This window comes from Gadus chalcogrammus, chromosome 9 (genome assembly GCF_026213295.1).
Source record: "Gadus chalcogrammus isolate NIFS_2021 chromosome 9, NIFS_Gcha_1.0, whole genome shotgun sequence".
Classification (NCBI taxonomy): Eukaryota; Metazoa; Chordata; class Actinopteri; order Gadiformes; family Gadidae; genus Gadus; species Gadus chalcogrammus.
In genome coordinates, this window is record NC_079420.1 from 3,250,191 (window position 1) to 3,267,690 (window position 17,500).

Here is a 17,500-nt window from a genome sequence, read left to right on the forward strand (position 1 = left end):
AAGGCCACAGCCATACGTGAGTCAGCGGAGTAAAATTGTCTGTTCGAGTATCCGTTTAGAGTTGACTGAGGCCTTGGCTCATCCGTGTGAGCCAATTGAGATTGTACCCCCCCCGGCCGGGCTGCTCTCAGGGCAGCTTTACTCTGATTGGATCAGGGAAATCTAATCTTGCCTGTCAATCACAGGCAAGCGGGGCGAATTTTTGTTTGTTCAGTTTCAGAATCGTTATCTCTTCTGCTCCTACTCTGCTCTCTCTGGTCCCCGGCTCTCGAATCCTGGCTACAGCCCCATTAACTCTGCCCACCAGGCCCCCCCCCCCCCCCCTCCCCCATCCACAGAACGCGTCTCTCACATCCTGCCAAAGCCCAAACGCTACCCCTCAATATGCAGCCTCAGAGAATATGCATCTTTTGGCCTAGTAAGATCTCCAACAAGGAGGTAACGCCTGAGATGGCTAGGACATAGTGTTGAGGCTGGACCTGGACTGGGTCACAAAAGTCGCACCCCCCAGGCAAAAGAAAACCCGGGAGAATCACGGGGAGAGGCCCAACATGCTGCCAGGGACCAAATGCAACGGAGAGGGCTCACTGAAGCCTTCTGTCCCATAGGGGAAGAAGAAGAGGAGTAGCAGTAGTAGTAGTAGTAGCCCCCCCCCCCCCCCCCCCCCCCCCCAAAGCAAACGTGTCTCGCTGACCTGTCGGCCCGTAGAGCTTGACGTCGAGGGGCGCCTGGCCGGCCTTGGTGCAGTCCACCGTGAAGCTCTGGGGGACGTGGGCCCTCACCCCGCTGCCCAGGCCGGGGCCCGAGCACTTGACCTTGGTGGGGTCCACGGGGTCTCGCACGGGCACCCGGAAGGGGCTGCCGGGGATGGGGTGGCCCCCGTAGGTGATGTTGACGTCGTAGTCCCCCGCGGTGAAGGGGACGTACTCCACGCTGCAGCTGCCGTCCTTGTTGTCCTTGCAGGACATCTTGGACTCCGAGGCCCCCTCGACGGTGAGGCCCAGGCCGCCAGTACCGGCACCCCTGCGAGGGAAAGCAACCCGCCACAACGTCAACGTAAGGAAATCATCAGCGTCACGGTGACAACTGTGTTCATGCGGAACCTGGGTAGCCCCATCGTTTTACAATGCCACACCTTTCAAAGTTCAAAGTTCAAAGTCAGCTCTATTGTCTATTCCAAAATGTGTCCGAGGCAAATGCAACAAGTAGAAAAGGATAATATTTGGTAAAATGAAATAGAACAAGTAATCATTACAATAAATACATTCTAAATAGTGCATGCAACAACATACATGGGCAATTTATAACTAGGTCAATGACACTGCCAGAGAATGTAATTATAAGCATTCGTAAAGAAGTATCTGTGTCAGCATCGGTCGAAGCTTCGCCACAACACAAATCCCTATCATGAAAGACTAGCATGCATGGATATTCATTCCACGCTTCGACACCGGATCCGGGCCAGCACCTGGTCTCCACTGTGAAGCAGTTGGCCTTGTTGGTGACGCCTCCCTCCAGTCCCGGCCCGTAGGCCCTCACCCGGGTCGGGTCGCAGCCCTCCACCACCGATACCCTGAAGGGGCTCTTGGGCACGGCCACGTCATCGTACAGCACCTCGATCAGATGCATACCTGCGCAAACAGACACGTCACACACACACACACAAAGACACGCGCCCCCCCTAGCCACACAGACAAATCAGCTTGATCTCCTGCTTGTCAGCAGCTCAGTCGGCGGATCTGACTTCAGTGTGCCGAGTGCTTTGAATCATAGGCGTAGACAAAGTTGCTAAGACGAAGAGTAAACATCTGTTTGTTTATCGATGATTCCGCCCTCAGCTCCGCCAAAGGGCTGGCGGGTACGAGGGATTACATCTGTTTTCCGTCCGCCATTGTGACGAAGGCGCTCGTCTTCTGACAGGCCTCTCCTTAGGCTGGCGTGCCAGAATGCCAGCTTCAGAGGTGTGATATCAGAGCGAGCGTGGTGGCAGAAAAGTGCTCACTGATCTCACTGCTTTGTGCTATAACTCCCTATTAATATCGCCCTATCGTTCCTGCCCTTCGCTAGACACTGGTGTGTGTGTGTGTGTGTGTGTGTGTGTGTGTGTGTGTGTGTGTGTGTGTGTGTGTGTGTGTGTGTGTGTGTGTGTGTGTGTGTGTGTGTGTGTGTGTGTGTGTGTGTGTGTGTGTGTGCGTGTGTGTGCAAGCGCTCACATCTCACATACCTGACTTGTTAAGAGGTTCTGTTCCAGAAGGGGACCTATTTATAAAACAGGGCCCCGACTCTCTCTCTCTCTCTCTCTCTCTCTCTCTCTCTGTCTCTCTCTCTCTCTGTCTCTCTGTCTCTCTGTCTCTCTTTATCTCTCTATCTCCACTCTCCCTGTATGTGCCTCTCTCTCTGTGCCCTCATTGCTCCGCTGCATCATTCTGTATTTATACCCCCATCATCCCCACCCCTCCGCCCGCCACATGCCCTTAATGGCACCCCAGGACAAACACCTGTTGTCAGTGTCTGTCATTAAGCCGTCTCCCAACAACATAATAAACGGTGTGGAATAAATTGCTATTTCAATCTTCCCCTTCCCCCATTTCAATACGGATAAATCCCTGTTTGCCTTTTATTCATCCCGGTGCCAAAGGCTACCCCCAGCTCCGCTCTGCGTCGCTCGTTCCTCACCGTCTTCGAAGGCCGTGTACTCCACGCGGTAGGTCCCGTCCCCCTTGTCGGTGACGAAGGTCTCCGTGCTGCCGCCGGACGGGTTGATGACGTGCACCTTGATGCGGCCGCCGCCCGCCTTGCTGAGGGCGCGCGTGTCCACGATGAAGTGGGTGGTGACCTCGCGCAGCACACCTGGAAGACGACAAGGGGGGGGGGGGTTTGTTTAAGGTAAACAAACGTGGTCGTATACGTCGTCGTGGTGATCAGTCACCGCAGGTATTGACGTTACCATGGTTATTAACATGAAGGTGTTTGTTTTCGTAACCATGGTTATTAACGTTAACATGGTTGCTAACATGAAAGTGGTCGTTTGCGTAACCGCGGTTCTTGACGTTACCGTGGTTATTAATTATGAAGGTGGTTATTGACATAACCGTCTGTGTTATCGTTACCGTGGTTATTCCCCGAGTAGGGACCAGAGCCCATTGCATGCACGGCTAGCTCTCCAGCCAGTTAGCCCCTACAGCTAGCAGCTGAGCAGGTCAGTGGTTGAGGCCCGCGGGTCTCAGCCTTACCTCTGGGCTCCACCCCTGGGCCGTACACCTTCACCCCGCTGGTGTCCACGGCGGGCTCCACCTGGATCACCTTGGGGCACTGGGGGATGACGCCGCCGCCGTACTTGACGGTGATGGTGTGGGCGCCGTGGAAGGGCGGCGTGTAGCTGACGGAGAACGTGCCCTCCGCCGTCTTCTGGACGCGGACCTCCGCCTTGGCGCCGCTCTCCGACACGATCTCGATGGTGAGCTCCGCCTCCCCGGCGCGGGAGCAGTCCACGGTGAAGGAGGCCTGCTCCCCGGCCCGCGCCCGCTCCAGGCCGGGCCCGTAGGCCGTCACCTTGGCGGGGTCGAAGGCGGGCCGCACCGCCGCCTTGAAGGGGGAGCCGGGGACGTGCTGCTCGGCGAACAGGATGTTGATGTCGTACTCGCCCACCACGGGGGGCAGGTAGGTCACGGAGCACGTGCCGTCCCCGTTGTCACGGCACTCGAGCTTGGCCTCGCAGGGCCCCTCGACGGCCAGGCCCAGGCCCCCGGCGCCGGCCCCCAGGGTGTCGATGGTGAAGAAGGCCGGTTTACCCACAATGCCGCCCTTCAGACCCGGGCCGTAGGCGCGTACCTGCGATGAAAAGATGAATACATATCTATTGGGTTTCTTTGTGTTTTTTTTAACCATTTCTTTCATTTGGTCTCTGCCTTTGTGTCATTTTCTTATTGGGTCTTTTTGTGTTTTGTGTAATTTAGACATTTAAACACTAAATGCAAGTAGAGAGTGCCAAACTGTATTTCATTGTGTGATACAATGACAACTCCTTGAACCTTGTAGGCTAGATGGGATCGGTTTCGACGGTGTTGCAGGAGAAAGCAGCGCGATCATGAGGAGTATAGCACGCTCGGTGGGGACAGTAAGACTTGGTTATGATTCAACATTGACGCAAGGGGGTTTACGGCCCCATAACGTCCTTGCGTCCAACGCAAGGGCCTGACGTGCGCCTCCCAAAAATGTTAACCTTGTGTCGAGGCGCAGCAGCAAGGGCTGTGATTGGTCCGCTAATGTGCGTCGAAAGCGCGTGCGTGGTCATTGGGTCGCGTCGACGTGGAACCATAACAAAGCCTTAAGACTTGCCATGGTTTGACGGGCCGTGTTCTTGGGTTTCTACTCCACCTACCTTGGAAGGGTCCCCAGGCATCACGCCCTCCACGCCGAAGGGGCTTCCCGCCACCGGGTGTCCGTCGTAGCTGACCTCCACCTTGTACTGGCCCTCCTCGGGGGGGATGTACTTGACGCCGTGCGTGCCGCCGGCCTTGTCCGACTCCGTCTTGCATGGGATGGGTCGGCCCGAGGGCGAGGTCATCTTCACGCCCACGTTCCCCTGGCCGCCGGCCCCCTGGGAGTTGACGGTGAACTCCTGGTCCTTCCCGACCTCCACTTCTACGGGGGCCAAACAAACAGTTCAGTTCAGCCATTGAAAACCCTCCTCTTCAGCGCAGGGTTTTTGGAGAGCCCCTTTAGAGACTGTAGTTGTGATGGAGTGCTTTAAAAATAGACGACGACTCGATGTGGACTTCGCATCGAGCACAGGAAGTCCGTAGAACACACAGTGTTTGGATTACGCAACGCGTCCTGCCAGGTACAAGCCCACACGATCTCCCTTTGCTTGTGTGTTTAAATTCTGCAACGATGACTTTGTTCTAAGTTTTGTTTTGCACCTCAATTAAAGAAAAAAACGAATAACTCACTCGTATCAAGTCCTTCAACTTTGATCTTGCTGAGGTCCAGGGCGGGGGCCACAGAGATGTGGAAGGGGCCCTTGGGGATAGGGTCCCCTCCGTGGGTCACAGAAATCGCCATGTTGCCCTGGAAACGCACACACACACAAGAGAAAGAAGAAGAGTTGAGCACCGGCATCATCATCGGCCTCACGCCGTAAAGCCCTCCCGTCCAGAGAGGCGCCCACCTGCTGCAGAGCGGTGTACTTGACCGTGTAGGAGTAGTCGTGGTTGTCGATGATCTCAAAGTCCCGCACGGCCTCTCCGGCGCCAGAGACAGCAAAGTGCACCTCTGGCCTGGCCTTTCCCGCTCCCTTGGTGTAGATGGTGAAGTGTGTCGGCGCGCCCACCTCCACTCCTGCCCGCCGTGCACAATCACATTGTCAGCCTCGCTAAAGGTCACCGTTAAATGTTGAATGTGAGTGCTTTCTCCGGCACACTTCCACCTGGTATGCGTCATGATATTTCAGGGGGGGGGGGGGGGGTATGAAAGAAGGAAAGAAGCGCGCCTCACCTGTCTTGTTAAGGCCGGGTCCTTCCGCCCGCACCTTGCCCGCGTCATGGGAAGGATCGACCTTGACTTTGAACGGACTCACAGGGATTTCCTGAAGTGGAGAAAATCCACAGAAGCGTGGGGGGGGTGGGGGGGGGGGGTTAAGAACATGACAAAAGAATTGCGAAGTGAAAGGCTCCCTCAGCACAATCGCCCCGGTCGTGTATGTTTGACGGGAGGAGTGTTTTTTTCTTTTATTACCTGGTCAGCAAACAGCACCATTATGGTGTAGCGGCCGGCCCCGGGCGGAGTGTACTTGACAGTGAAGGTGTCATTGTCGTTCTTGATTATGTCAAAGTCGATGTCCGCCTCGGCAGGACCGACCACTCCCGGGGCGCACTTGATCCCAATGCTGATATCCCCTAGCATCAAACAGGTCACAAAGAGAGCCGTTACTAACACGGGATCCACCTTAACGGCCAGAATGCAAAGAGGAGCTTTCCCCCGATTCGAACTGCAAATCATGATTCAGCGCATGAATCCCCGAGCCTCTCTGCATGGGCGCGGCGCATCCTAGCAAACGTTCATTCATAAATATATTAATAAGCTGCAGGGAGAGAGAAAGCGCGGTTGATGTTGCGCGTGGCCGTCCCGGGGGGGGGGCGTACCTTGGCCGGCGTCGCCGCAGTCGACGGTGAAGTAGGTCGGCTCGTTGGCCTTCAGGCCGCTCTTCTCCACGCCCGGCCCGTACACCTTGACCTTGTCTGGGTGACAGCCCTCCCCCACTAGAACCTGATGGGTGCACACCGGGAGTCAGAACAACAAGCAATCCCGCCGGAGCAGAACGCGCTCCTTCATCAGGTGGAGAGCGCCGTGCATTATCATATTTTATGCATTATTATAATTAATTATGTGGGAAAGTAGTTTTAATTTTGAGTCAGACATTAAGGTATTCGTGGGGGATGTGTGAGTGTGAGATATTAAAGTCTGAGTGGTTGTGTGATTGTGTGTGTGTGTGTGTGTGCGCGAATGTTTGTGTCTGTTTATGTAAATTAAATCTATGTTGCAATTGAATGTGTTTGATTGCATCCATGTCTTTCATCACAGAGTCTGTGTGTGTGTGTGTGTGTGTTTTTGTGCGTATATGTGTGTACATAGATGTGAATGAGTGTGTGGGTGTGTGTGTCTGCCTATGCTTGGGTGGTTGTGTGCATGTTTTTGCATGGAATGCGCATCCCCATTTGTGTGTGTGTATGTGTGTCTGTGTGTGTGTGTGTGTGTGTGTGTGTGTGTGTGTGTGTGTGTGTTTGTGTGTGTGTGTGTGTGTGTGTGTGTGTGTGTGTGTGTGTGTGTGTGTGTGTGTGTGTGTGTGTGTGTGTGTGTGTGTGTGTGTGTGTGTGTGTGTGTGTGTGTGTGTTTGGGGGACCATTTGTAAACGTCCACCTACCCTGAAGGGGCTGTTGGGCACGTTGACATCGCTCCAGCTGACGATGATGGTGTGTTTGATGGGCTTGCTCGGCGTGTACACGCAGAGGAAGGTCCCATCGCCCTTCTCATTGATCTGGATGTCGATAGTGCAGCCCTGCGCATCCTACCGTCGATAGAGCACATGTCACCATTACACGTGTCATCAGCCCTATGTTTTTAATTAGAAAGGGCTGTCTGGCACCCCTGCCTCCCCCCCCCCCCCCCCCCCCCCCCCCCCCCCCCCCTTGACAGAACCCTAACGAGATGCCTAGCTTCTACATGCTCCTAAATGTCATGTATTCAGTAGATTATATTATCTGCATTCCTCCTCGAGATTCCTTCCTTGCTGATTAGGGGAGGTTTTTCTTGACCCTTTGGGGGCTTTGCTCTAGCCTGGTCCTACCAGACTCTTGTACTTAATTTCATTTGCACAGAGAGTCTGGCCTCTCTATTGACAAACGTTAACTCACTTGAAGGCGGGTGTCTGTTGAAGTTTAACACTATTGGATCTGCCCAGTGCCACTCTGGATCTGCCATAACCAACAATCGCTAACGTTTGAGCACAACTCAACCTAGCACGACCTCAACGTCATTGTTCTCAGCCACTCCCTCTGTTCGCTGATTGAACCGGCAAGATTTGTCCAGAGAAAACCCGCGAATATACAGCAAACCCAGATTTAGTACTGAAGTGAAATGAAAACTGAGCGGAAGCAGAAAGGCGGGTGGAGCCAGACTAGCTTTGGTCAGGGGGGGGGTGTCATAAATATTTGGCGGGTTAGGCCCTTTGAGACTGTAATGGTGATTAAGGGCTAGACAAATAAATGTAATATAATTGAACTGATCAAAGCGTTCGGTGCGTATCGCTACCTGTGCGTAGATTTTGAGGTGGCCCTTCCCTGCCATGCGCGCATCGATGGTGAACTCGGTCGGTTTATTCACGACAACGCCGGTCGGCCGAAGACCAGGTCCGAAGGCCTTCACCTGCAGGAACAAAACAACAACAACATGTCAGGTTCTGGGTGTGTTTGTTCTGCGTGGCTGGTCGGAGGTCTGTGTTGCGCGTGTGATCAGTGTCACAAGGCGAGGAGGGGCGGGGCTTACTTTCTCAGGGAAGACGTCGTTGGCGGCGGGGAGGATGTGGGCCATGAAGGGGCTGTCCTTGATGTCCTCGTCGTCGCAGATGACGTGCACGGCGTAGTCGCCGGCCTCCGTGGGCCAGTAGCGCACGTCGCAGGAGCCGTCGCCGCGGTCGTCGCACTCGATCTTGGCCTGGGACGGCCCCTCGATGGAGAAACCTGAATGAAAAAAACGAGAAAAACGTTCAGGCTTCTCCGAACTCCCTCTCGACCTTCATCGTGTTTTGATGTGCCGCCGTAGGAGGAGGACGCGGAGACTCACCGAGAGTTCCCACCTCCGTGCCGATGGCCTCGACCACAAAGTCGGCCGATTTGCCGACCATGCCGGTCTTCAGGCCCGGCCCCCAAGCCCGGACCTTCTGGAAGCCGGCCTCCAAGCCCACCTCCACCACGAACGGACTGCGGCGGAGAAGGTAAACAAACGCCACTCGGGTTGGTTTCTCTGAACTCTTCAATGGCAAGTATGGAGAGTGATGCTAGGCCTTGCTGACGAAAGGCCGGTTGCTATGGTGAAGTGGGTGCTGGTATGCGGCAGTCTTACCTGCGTGGGATGGGCTGCCCCCCCCAGGTGATGGTGACGGTGTATTTACCCGGCTTCAGGGGGACATAATCGCATTCATACACTCCGTCTCCCACTTCCCGCACGTTCACTTTCTCCTCGGTGTCTCCTATAGACACGGAGAAAATTCCAGCATCAAATAGATGCCTGCAGAATGCTCAAGTATCTAGCCGTGCTGGGGGTTGTGTGTGTGCGTGTGTGTCTGTGTGTGTGTGTGTGTGTGTGTGTGTGTGTGTGTGTGTGTGTGTGTGTGTGTGTGTGTGTGTGTGTGTGTGTGTGTGTGTGTGTGTGTGTCTGTATTCTGTTTTATCACAAGGACGCCTGTGTGCAAGCCTGGAGACATCTGGATTCCGGCAGAAAAGACGGTGAGTTGAGGGAGAAGGAGAGAGAGAAAGAGAGAGAGAGAGAGAGAGAGTGGGTAGTGGAATGGAGAAAAAAGAGAGAGAGATATAGAGAGAGAGTGTATAGCAAGAGAGAAAGAAAGAGAGAGTGTGGATAGCGATAGAGAGAGAAAGAGAGAGAGCAAGCGAGCGAGAGGCAGGGATAGAGGGAGAGAGAATGAGAGAGAGAGAGGGAGAGAGAGAGAGAGAGAGAGAGAGAGAGAGAGAGAGAGAGAGAGAGAGAGAGAGAGAGAGAGAGAGAGAGAGAGAGAGAGAGAGAGAGCCAGAGAGAGCCAGAGAGAGAGCCAGAGAGAGAGAGAGAGAGAACAGACATGAGGAGCGTGCGACTGCATCCCTCACCCGGTCCTTTGACTGAGACCTGCAGCTCCCCAGGGCCTGCTCCCTTGGTGAACACACGGAAGTCCGCCACCTCCTTCATCCGGACCCCTTTAGGCTGAAGGCCCCGGCCTGTGGCTCTGCAGATGCTGGGGTTCATCGCTGCAGGAGGATGGAGGAACAGTGGAACGACATCAGTGACCCCGAGAAACACTAACTAATGGCAGGCCACTAGACCCAGCGGTGGTGGTTAGTTGCACAGAGTTTGTCTTGTTTATATAGGGTTTAAGGGTAGCCACCTAGCCAAGGGAGGTTGACTAGTCATTGAGTGGCAGGATAGACTAAAGATATAATAGCGATAGCAAACACAGAACTTTATGCAGCAGATAAACTGTTTTGCAAGATGCTTGAGGGAAAAGGTCGACACAGTACAAATAAATGAAAGTTTTTTTTTTTCATTTTATGTAAGCGTACCTCAAGCCCTTCAATGGTTGGAAGATGTAACCACTTGAGGCAGACAGATATTAAGCCAGCAGTTCAGTTCAAGGCTGTGCATAGTGTATGCCGGCACTCAAGGATATGTTTACTGCATACACTGAATAATGCAGAGTTGGATGCGAAAACCGACTTGCCGCAAAGAACAACAACAGCGCATTTTGGAGGACGGCAGGCGTTGGGAGATGTCACATAAATACACAACATCCGCGGCATTTCTCGCAGAACTGACAACAACATGAACAAAAATATTGCACAAAATAACCCATCACTTAAGCACGGCCCGACCGAGGACCACTCAAACCGTGGGGATGCTGTAGCCTAGGCAACGCAACAGAGCAGGCCAAGGAAGCAGAGAATCAGGGTCAGGTGACTCATAAGACACGGCGCTAGCAGCACGGCGCTAGCGTAGGAGCTAGCGTAGGAGCTAGGGGGGGAGGGGGGCTGGTCTAAGCCCCGCCGCAGCTGACCATACTAACTTGGTCGACCCGCCTTGGGCGCGACTGGCCCCTTGCCGCTCTTTGCGCCCGGAGGAGGGGCGCACACTGACTGAGGGATTATTTTCACGGGCACTCCGGTGGGAGGAGCCACGGGCGGAGCTAGAAAAACCACAAAACAACAACATAGGAGAGAGAGGGTTATGGACCAGCAGTGGCCGCCCCAGAGGGGGGGTGACGAGGGGGTGACGGGGGGGGCAGATCGACCGACCCCACCACCACAACCTGCTGACTGCGGTGCTCGGTTCTGGGGGGTGACGGCGGGTGACGCCGTCTGTCAGCGCCAGCAGCGACGGGCGGCTCACCTTCTGCGATGTTCACGGTGAACGGGCTCTTGGGGATCTCCTGGCCGGCGAAGAGCACGTGGATGACGTGCGGGCCCTGCAGCACGGGCCGGTAGGTGCAACGGAAGACGCTGTCGCCCTTGTTCTCCAGGACGAGCTCCACCGTGTCTTTCTTGCCCTGGGGGTCGATGACGACCACGCTCACGTCCCCGTTGCCGGCGCCTGGGAGGTAGGAGGTTGGAGGTAGGAGGTAGGAGGTAGGAGGTAGGAACAGGGACGGACGTCAACAATGGACGAGGACAACAGCGGCTCTAGACCCACTCAACCGTGGAAGGACCAGATCGCCTTTCTGTTTGGTCTGGTTTTTATATGGATTGTATAATAATAATAATAATAATAATAATAATACATTTAATTTAGAGGCGCCTTTCAAGACACCCAAGGTCACCTTACAGAGCATATAGTCATCATAAATCGTTTAAAAAAACAAGACATTGTGGAAAAAAAATAAAAAAAAATAAAAAATAAACATAATAAATAAATAAATAAATAAAACAAAAACAAGACAAAACAAAACAAACAAAACAGCGAAAGTTTAGTATGTACTAACCCTTTCTTTAAACAGGTGTGTATATGTTTTAATTTATAATAACAATTATAATAATTATATTCTTATTATATTATATACTAATGTATATTTTACAAGAGAGGCTTTGCCATGTAGTGCAACTTGCACTGGTCGCAGTTCCCTCTGTGTGTTGGAGGTTGTTTCTCTAGAGAACCTCACCAGCTGTGTAGATGTCAAAGTAGGTCGGTTTGTTGGCCACGTTGCCCGTGGCGTCCAGGCCGGGCCCTCTTGCGTGGACCTTGCTGGCGTCGCCCATGGTCTTCGTCACGTTCACTGTGTACGGGCTCTTGTCAATGTCCTGCCCCGCAAACAAAACTTTCACCTGTAGGGGGAGGAGGTCGCGCAAAAGGGACTTAATATTTGCCATTAACTGGAGTCGATTGGAATATGACCTCCATGGAGGGCTCGCTACATACCCTGTGGACCCCCTCCACCTTGGGTGTGTAGGTGACGGTGTAGGTTCCGCTCTTGTTCTTGACGGGCTTCACCTTCGCCTAGATAACGAGGGGTGACATTCCAACATTCAAAACATCCACAAGCCCCCTATATATAGCCTGCATGTTTATTTATTTGGGGCTCTGTGTGATTTAGGGCAGCAGCTGCTTTTAGTGGCCATGATGTCTGAATCTGTGCCACGTAATCACCTCTTCCTTGTAGCCCTCGGGATCCTCAACGTACACCAGGACCTCCCCACTTCCTGCTTCCTGTGTGTCCACGGTGAACACAGCTGGCTGCAGCACCGTGTTGCCATGGGGCTCAATACCTGGAATATGAAGCAGCAGCAGAACTACGTTAAGGAGACGGGCAGGCAGACCGTCTGGTTTGAGAAAAACAAACCTTGGCTGGCTTATGTGCAATTGTGCAGGATATTGAGAAATAATGTGCTTGGCACTTAAGCAAGGTTCCTCCACTGTTCCAGCATGACTAGTGAGCACCCAGACACCCACCGGGTCCGAAAGCCTTGGCCTTGTCTGGGAACAGTTGCTTGTTCTTCAGGGGAGCTCCAGGCTTCAGCTTAGCCTTGGGGAACTGGGAGAGGTAGGTCATGACTGAGAGCTCATCCACATTCGGGTCCACGATCTCCTCGGGAGCGATCACCTTCACACGGAGAGACAAGGAATGGGTTGTTATCCTGTATACTCTGTATACTCTGTATACTCTGTATGCTCAGGCTGTGGCAAAGTTAGTGCTTTCGTTTACTGTGGGGTACATATATATTTAAACTTCTTGCGGGGCCTTTATCCAAACCGTCTTTAATAAACTAGTTTGCATTGGCCGGGTGTAACATTTCAAATAAATATTCTGTAAATTCTCGGTAAATATAATGCACAAACAATATAAATTTAAAATGCTTAAGGGAAGCGAGCTTCTCAGTTAAAAACAATAGACAGGAATATGAATTTCGATATTAAAATATTCCTACATTCAGATAAACAATACTGAAGATCTCCACTGGTGAAAGGGAAAGAAGCCTTTTTTAAAGAAGGTTGTAGGGCTGCCCTCAAGATGAACCAATACCACATGAACTGCAACACCCAGACACCGAGCATATATTCGGTAACACGCAGAATGAAGTTTCACTTTTTACTTTTTTCGCTTTCCCTTCACGCCCCGAACCCAGAGCAATGGGATTAGATGGAGACGGAGGACGCCATTCATTTGATTCCTCCATGCCTGACTCCTTTCTATCTTTCCCCCTTGCTCCTGTTTTCTCCCTCCTCCTCCTGTCTGTCACACAGTGGTGTAAAGCCTCCTCTCTCCTGGTTATATTTATCACCAGGACAGCAGGGTGGAGCGCGGGTGCCCTCAATAAGCCTGCCAAGGGGATTTAGCCCCAGCCGAACCCCTCACCCTCACGGCTCCTTTACAGCCCTCCGGCAACAATCCAGGGCCCCGCTGGTCCGCTGAGCCATAAAAATATGTTCCAGACTAATCCCACCAATGTCATACCTCACAAAGGATAGCTATGCTGCCCCTCGTTGTCTTGGACCAAGAAAGATAAATTAGATACCGCGGCACTGCAGCTCACTCCGTTTGATAACCTTAAGCGTGAAGCACGCATTGAAATATTTATGAGACAGATGATGAATATTTTTGTGATTCTGAGGTTGGATTTTTTTCTTAGGAAAGCATTGGATGCTTACCAATCCTGAATATGTTAATGCATGCCTTGTTTCTCTTGTACTTCAATCATGGTTACACCTTTGGACGGTTTGGACTTGTCGGATCATACTTGAACATAATTATTTCAGGGGTCCATGAGCCCCCGGCGCTCATTCAAAGGTCAACAACAGACGAGGTCTTCGGTCAAAGGAGGTTGCGTCGGTCCCATGACGGTGTGTCCTACCTGCGGCACACCGAGCCAGTCATCAGCCTGCTGCATGGCCTCTCGGGCGTTCTCCACGGGCTGGTTAGGGTCCCAGTCAGCCCAGCCAGGACACAGACCTGCCGCGAACAAGGAGGAACACGACTCTCGTTCAATGCACACATCCGATACAAAATGCTGCCAGGAAGCTATAGGAAGCAATTGAACACACCCTAATGAAAGCCGCCGCGGAAGAGCATTATCTGCTATCGGGCCAATACGGTCACTCACTGCTGCCAGCAACGCCTCGACAGCCACACATTTCATTACCTGTATCCCCCCCCGTTCCCACCCGGTGGATTCGCACCACGTTATATCTCTCTCCGTTCTGTTTGTTTGTTCGTTTGAAATGAATAACAGTGCACGGACCCGGAGACAACAACACCCACCGCGGCTAAAGTGTTAGCTAGAACGCTCTGGGGATAATGCCTAAATTGGATTAGCATTAGTGATTCGGGCTGAGTTGTTTACACGAGAGAGCCAGGAACATGATAGGACACTGTTGTGTGATTAATGCGTGATGGATAGTATTGTTAAAGAGAAGAAAGAGCTGTCTGGGATTTTATAAACGGTGCGGACTGCACCACATTTATCTTGGTAAATATGCCAGAAGCAGTCGTCACAGGGTAGGTCTGGCCCGGCCATGCGATCAATCACCGACCAAATCAATGGTATTGGCTGTTTGCTGGGAAGGCTCTGGTCTCTGTGCCTCACTTACACTGCAAACAGCATGTACTCTAGGCATTTAATGTTATGTTTATTATCAGGTCCTCCCTGATTCGGATGTCCCGAGTTAATGTCTGAACGATTCTGGTATCCCGACAACAAAGGGGACACAGGCTTTCTGTCGTTGTTCCTATAGTCCTGCAGCAGCTGAGGGGGTGACCTTAAGACTAAACATGGCCTTTTATGGCGAGTGTAGCTGAGCCTGGCTCCTGTTGAGCGCACTGTTGGCTCCTGAAAACAAATAGTTTACGTTTCACACAGCCCTGTCCTTAACTGCCGTCTCCCGGCTCCTCTGCCTTCATCTCCCCGCGGAGCAGCTAAGCGCTAGCAGAGGCTTCTCCGTACTTTGGGATGAGAGAGGAACGCCGCTCACAACTGGCATCCTCTTAAGACGCAGATGTCAAAACTTGACGCCTTCGTCTATCCGAAGGGGCGATATATTTTTCAGAGGCGGAGCCCAGCACCCCCCCCCCCTCCCTCCCCCACACCCCCCTTCCCCTCCCCCAGCACCCCTCCCCTCCGTCACCACCACCACCGATACAGCAGAAGGGAAGGAATGGTGTCCAAATTTGGGGGTGTTGCGGCGTGGCGAGACTGTAAACATTAAAGGCGGACCCCGGGGGCCCCTGTGCCCGGAGACAGAGGCCAGCGAGAGCATCAGTCATTGTGCAACAGCTGACATTGTGGGATGTCCCGGGGCTTATGTCAGCAGATGCCGCCTGATACTACCTGCTGCTGTCTGGGGTCTCAGGGGGTTGGGGGGGTCGAGGGGGTTTGGGGGGGGTGTTGGGTGAGGGATTACTCTGGCTGAAACCCGAAGCTGGATATGTGTGACTGTGCGTGTGTGTGTGTGTGTGTGTGTGTTTGTGTGCGTTCCTGTGTGTATGTGTGTACGTGCCGGCCAAAAGACATACATCAGTCATTAAAGTTATGAGAGGGGGAGAAGACCCCCCCCCCCCCATGTTGTGATAACAGGCTACCATAGCAACCAAGGCAATTGTCGTCTGACGAGCGCAAATTCCACAAGTCAGCATTTGTGGTGAGTAACTCACTCACTCACTGGCTAAAGTTAATGCTAACGCTAATGCTAACGCTAATGCTAGCGCTAATGCTGACGCTAATGCTAAGTTCACCAGGTGTCCTTACCGGGAGCGCAGTTGTCCACCAGGGCGCCCAGGGCCTTGCCGTCGTTCCAGTCGCGGTGGAAGTTTTTGATGGGCATCTGGGGCACCTTGTTCTGGATCCAGCCCAGCAGACGCTGCTTGGGGGTCAGCTTCTTGGCGTCCTCGTCCTCCTCGTCCTCCCACATGGGCATGGAGATGGAGTAGTGGAGGATGAGCGTCCAGATCATGCCGAGGATCAGCTTCAGGTTCCCGTCCACGATGGCCTTGCTGTCTACAAGCGGTGCAGGGAGCGAGGAGGAGAGGAGTCAGTCGAAGCCGAGAGGAGCCGCCGCCTCGGGCCAGACATTGATTGATGTGTTGGTCGATACGCCCTTACAGTAGAGTTCTCAGGATCTATGTCTACTTTACACTAATTGGAGTCAGAAAACGTGGAATAAACCCAAATATGCCGATATGGAGTACGGGTGCGATTACAGCGCAGAGCGTTCAATTATTTTGTCCTCTCTCTCTCTCTCTCTCTATCGAGCCTTATCTGATTTGTTTCTGCATCGCTCAAACTCAGGCAAACTACTGCGTTAAAGTAAATAAAGCAATCGTGACTGATTGACTGCTGAGATGACAAGCACACCACCATCCCTCCTCTTCACCTGACTCTCTCTCTCTCTCTCTCTCTCTCTCCCTCTCTCTCTCTCTCTCTCTCTGTCCCTCTCTCTCTCTCTCTCTCTCTCTCTCTCTCTCTCTCTCTCTCTCTCTCTCTCTCTCTCTCTCTCTCTCTGTCCCTCTCTGTCCCTCTCTCTCTCTCTCTGTCCCTCTCTCTCTCTCCCTCCCTGAGACAGGCCCCTGGCTGGGCGGCCATGACACCCTGTCATCCAGGCACAGTGGATAGCCGAGGAGGGGGTGACAGCTGGAGATGTGTGGAAATGGAGCACATCTCGCCATAAAACAACACTTGAATTACAATTACCTGCCGCCCGTCCGACGACAGGCGGGGGGCCACCAAGCCGACATTGATTTGTGTTTTTTTTGGACACTGCGTGTTCTCAGATGGCTGCGTGGAGAGCTGTAGCTTTGCATGATGTATGCACCCAGCCTATGATTAATTCACTGTGATTAAAACACTTCATATCATCTTACGAGTGTGTGATCCACGGGTGAGCCTGTGTGCAGCACAGAGAGAACGAAAGAGAGATTGTGTTAAAGAGTGATGGAGAGAGAGAGAGAGACAGATTGAGAAAGAGATTGACACAGAGAGATAGAAACAGAGATAGACAGAGAGAGATAGACAGAGAGAGAGAGAGAGAGAGAGAGACAGAGAGACAGAGAGAGTGAAAGAGAGGGAGAGACACAGAGACACACAAAGAGTGAGAGAGAGACAGAGAGACACACAGAGAGATAGAAACAGAGATAGACAGAGAGAGATAGACAGAGAGAGAGAGAGAGACAGAGAGAGAGATAGAGAGACAGAGAGAGACAGAGAGAGAGAGAGAGAGAGAGAGAGAGAGAGAGAGGTAGAGACAAATTGAGAGGGAGAGAGACAGAATGAGAGAGAGAGAAAGAGAAAGAGAGCGAGTGAGAGAGATAGAGAGAGAGGGAGAGAGAGAGGGAGAGAGCGAGAGATAGAGAGAGGGAGAGAGAGAAAGAGAGAGAGGGAGAGGGAGAGGGAGAGGGAGAGGGAGAGAGAGAGAGAGAGAGAGAGAGAGAGAGAGAGAGAGAGAGAGAGAGAGAGAGAGATGTTTGACCGAGGCTGTGTTTCTCTGTGTCAGCAGAGGGCTGGTCCAGTACGCTGTGTGTGTGAGTGTGAGACAGGGCCTGGCAGGTGTCCCTGGTCTGACAGTGGTGTGGGTTCACCAGTCTGCCTCTCAGAGGGCAGCTGTCGGGTCAAGCAAATCTCTCATAAATAATCCCTGGTCACCAAAAAGATGGTTGTGCGGCTAATTTTAGTTTGGTTGACTGGTTGTGACGAAAGGAAGGACTCAATGTACTGGTATTGGATATCGCCCCATTTCTAATATAGACTATCTCTATGAA

General features: G+C 52.7%; 1 protein-coding gene across 1 annotated transcript in view; it reads right to left on the minus strand.

Moving 5' to 3' along the window:
- Window positions 1-17,500, minus strand: part of LOC130389057 (filamin-C-like) — a 27,368-nt gene that overhangs the window by 6,541 nt on the left and 3,327 nt on the right. The window contains exons 2-25 of the mRNA XM_056598722.1: window positions 15,495-15,743; window positions 13,605-13,702; window positions 12,205-12,355; window positions 11,902-12,020; window positions 11,674-11,751; window positions 11,417-11,579; window positions 10,651-10,851; window positions 10,328-10,447; window positions 9,378-9,515; window positions 8,620-8,746; window positions 8,341-8,477; window positions 8,044-8,237; window positions 7,810-7,923; window positions 6,923-7,066; window positions 6,144-6,267; window positions 5,737-5,897; window positions 5,497-5,587; window positions 5,171-5,340; window positions 4,953-5,070; window positions 4,382-4,644; window positions 3,234-3,831; window positions 2,677-2,850; window positions 1,469-1,631; window positions 695-1,023 (exon numbers count right to left, since the gene is read on the minus strand). Coding sequence (XP_056454697.1) covers window positions 695-1,023; window positions 1,469-1,631; window positions 2,677-2,850; window positions 3,234-3,831; window positions 4,382-4,644; window positions 4,953-5,070; window positions 5,171-5,340; window positions 5,497-5,587; window positions 5,737-5,897; window positions 6,144-6,267; window positions 6,923-7,066; window positions 7,810-7,923; window positions 8,044-8,237; window positions 8,341-8,477; window positions 8,620-8,746; window positions 9,378-9,515; window positions 10,328-10,447; window positions 10,651-10,851; window positions 11,417-11,579; window positions 11,674-11,751; window positions 11,902-12,020; window positions 12,205-12,355; window positions 13,605-13,702; window positions 15,495-15,743 — 4,224 coding nt within the window. The remainder of the gene's footprint in view (window positions 1-694; window positions 1,024-1,468; window positions 1,632-2,676; window positions 2,851-3,233; window positions 3,832-4,381; window positions 4,645-4,952; window positions 5,071-5,170; window positions 5,341-5,496; window positions 5,588-5,736; window positions 5,898-6,143; window positions 6,268-6,922; window positions 7,067-7,809; window positions 7,924-8,043; window positions 8,238-8,340; window positions 8,478-8,619; window positions 8,747-9,377; window positions 9,516-10,327; window positions 10,448-10,650; window positions 10,852-11,416; window positions 11,580-11,673; window positions 11,752-11,901; window positions 12,021-12,204; window positions 12,356-13,604; window positions 13,703-15,494; window positions 15,744-17,500) is intronic.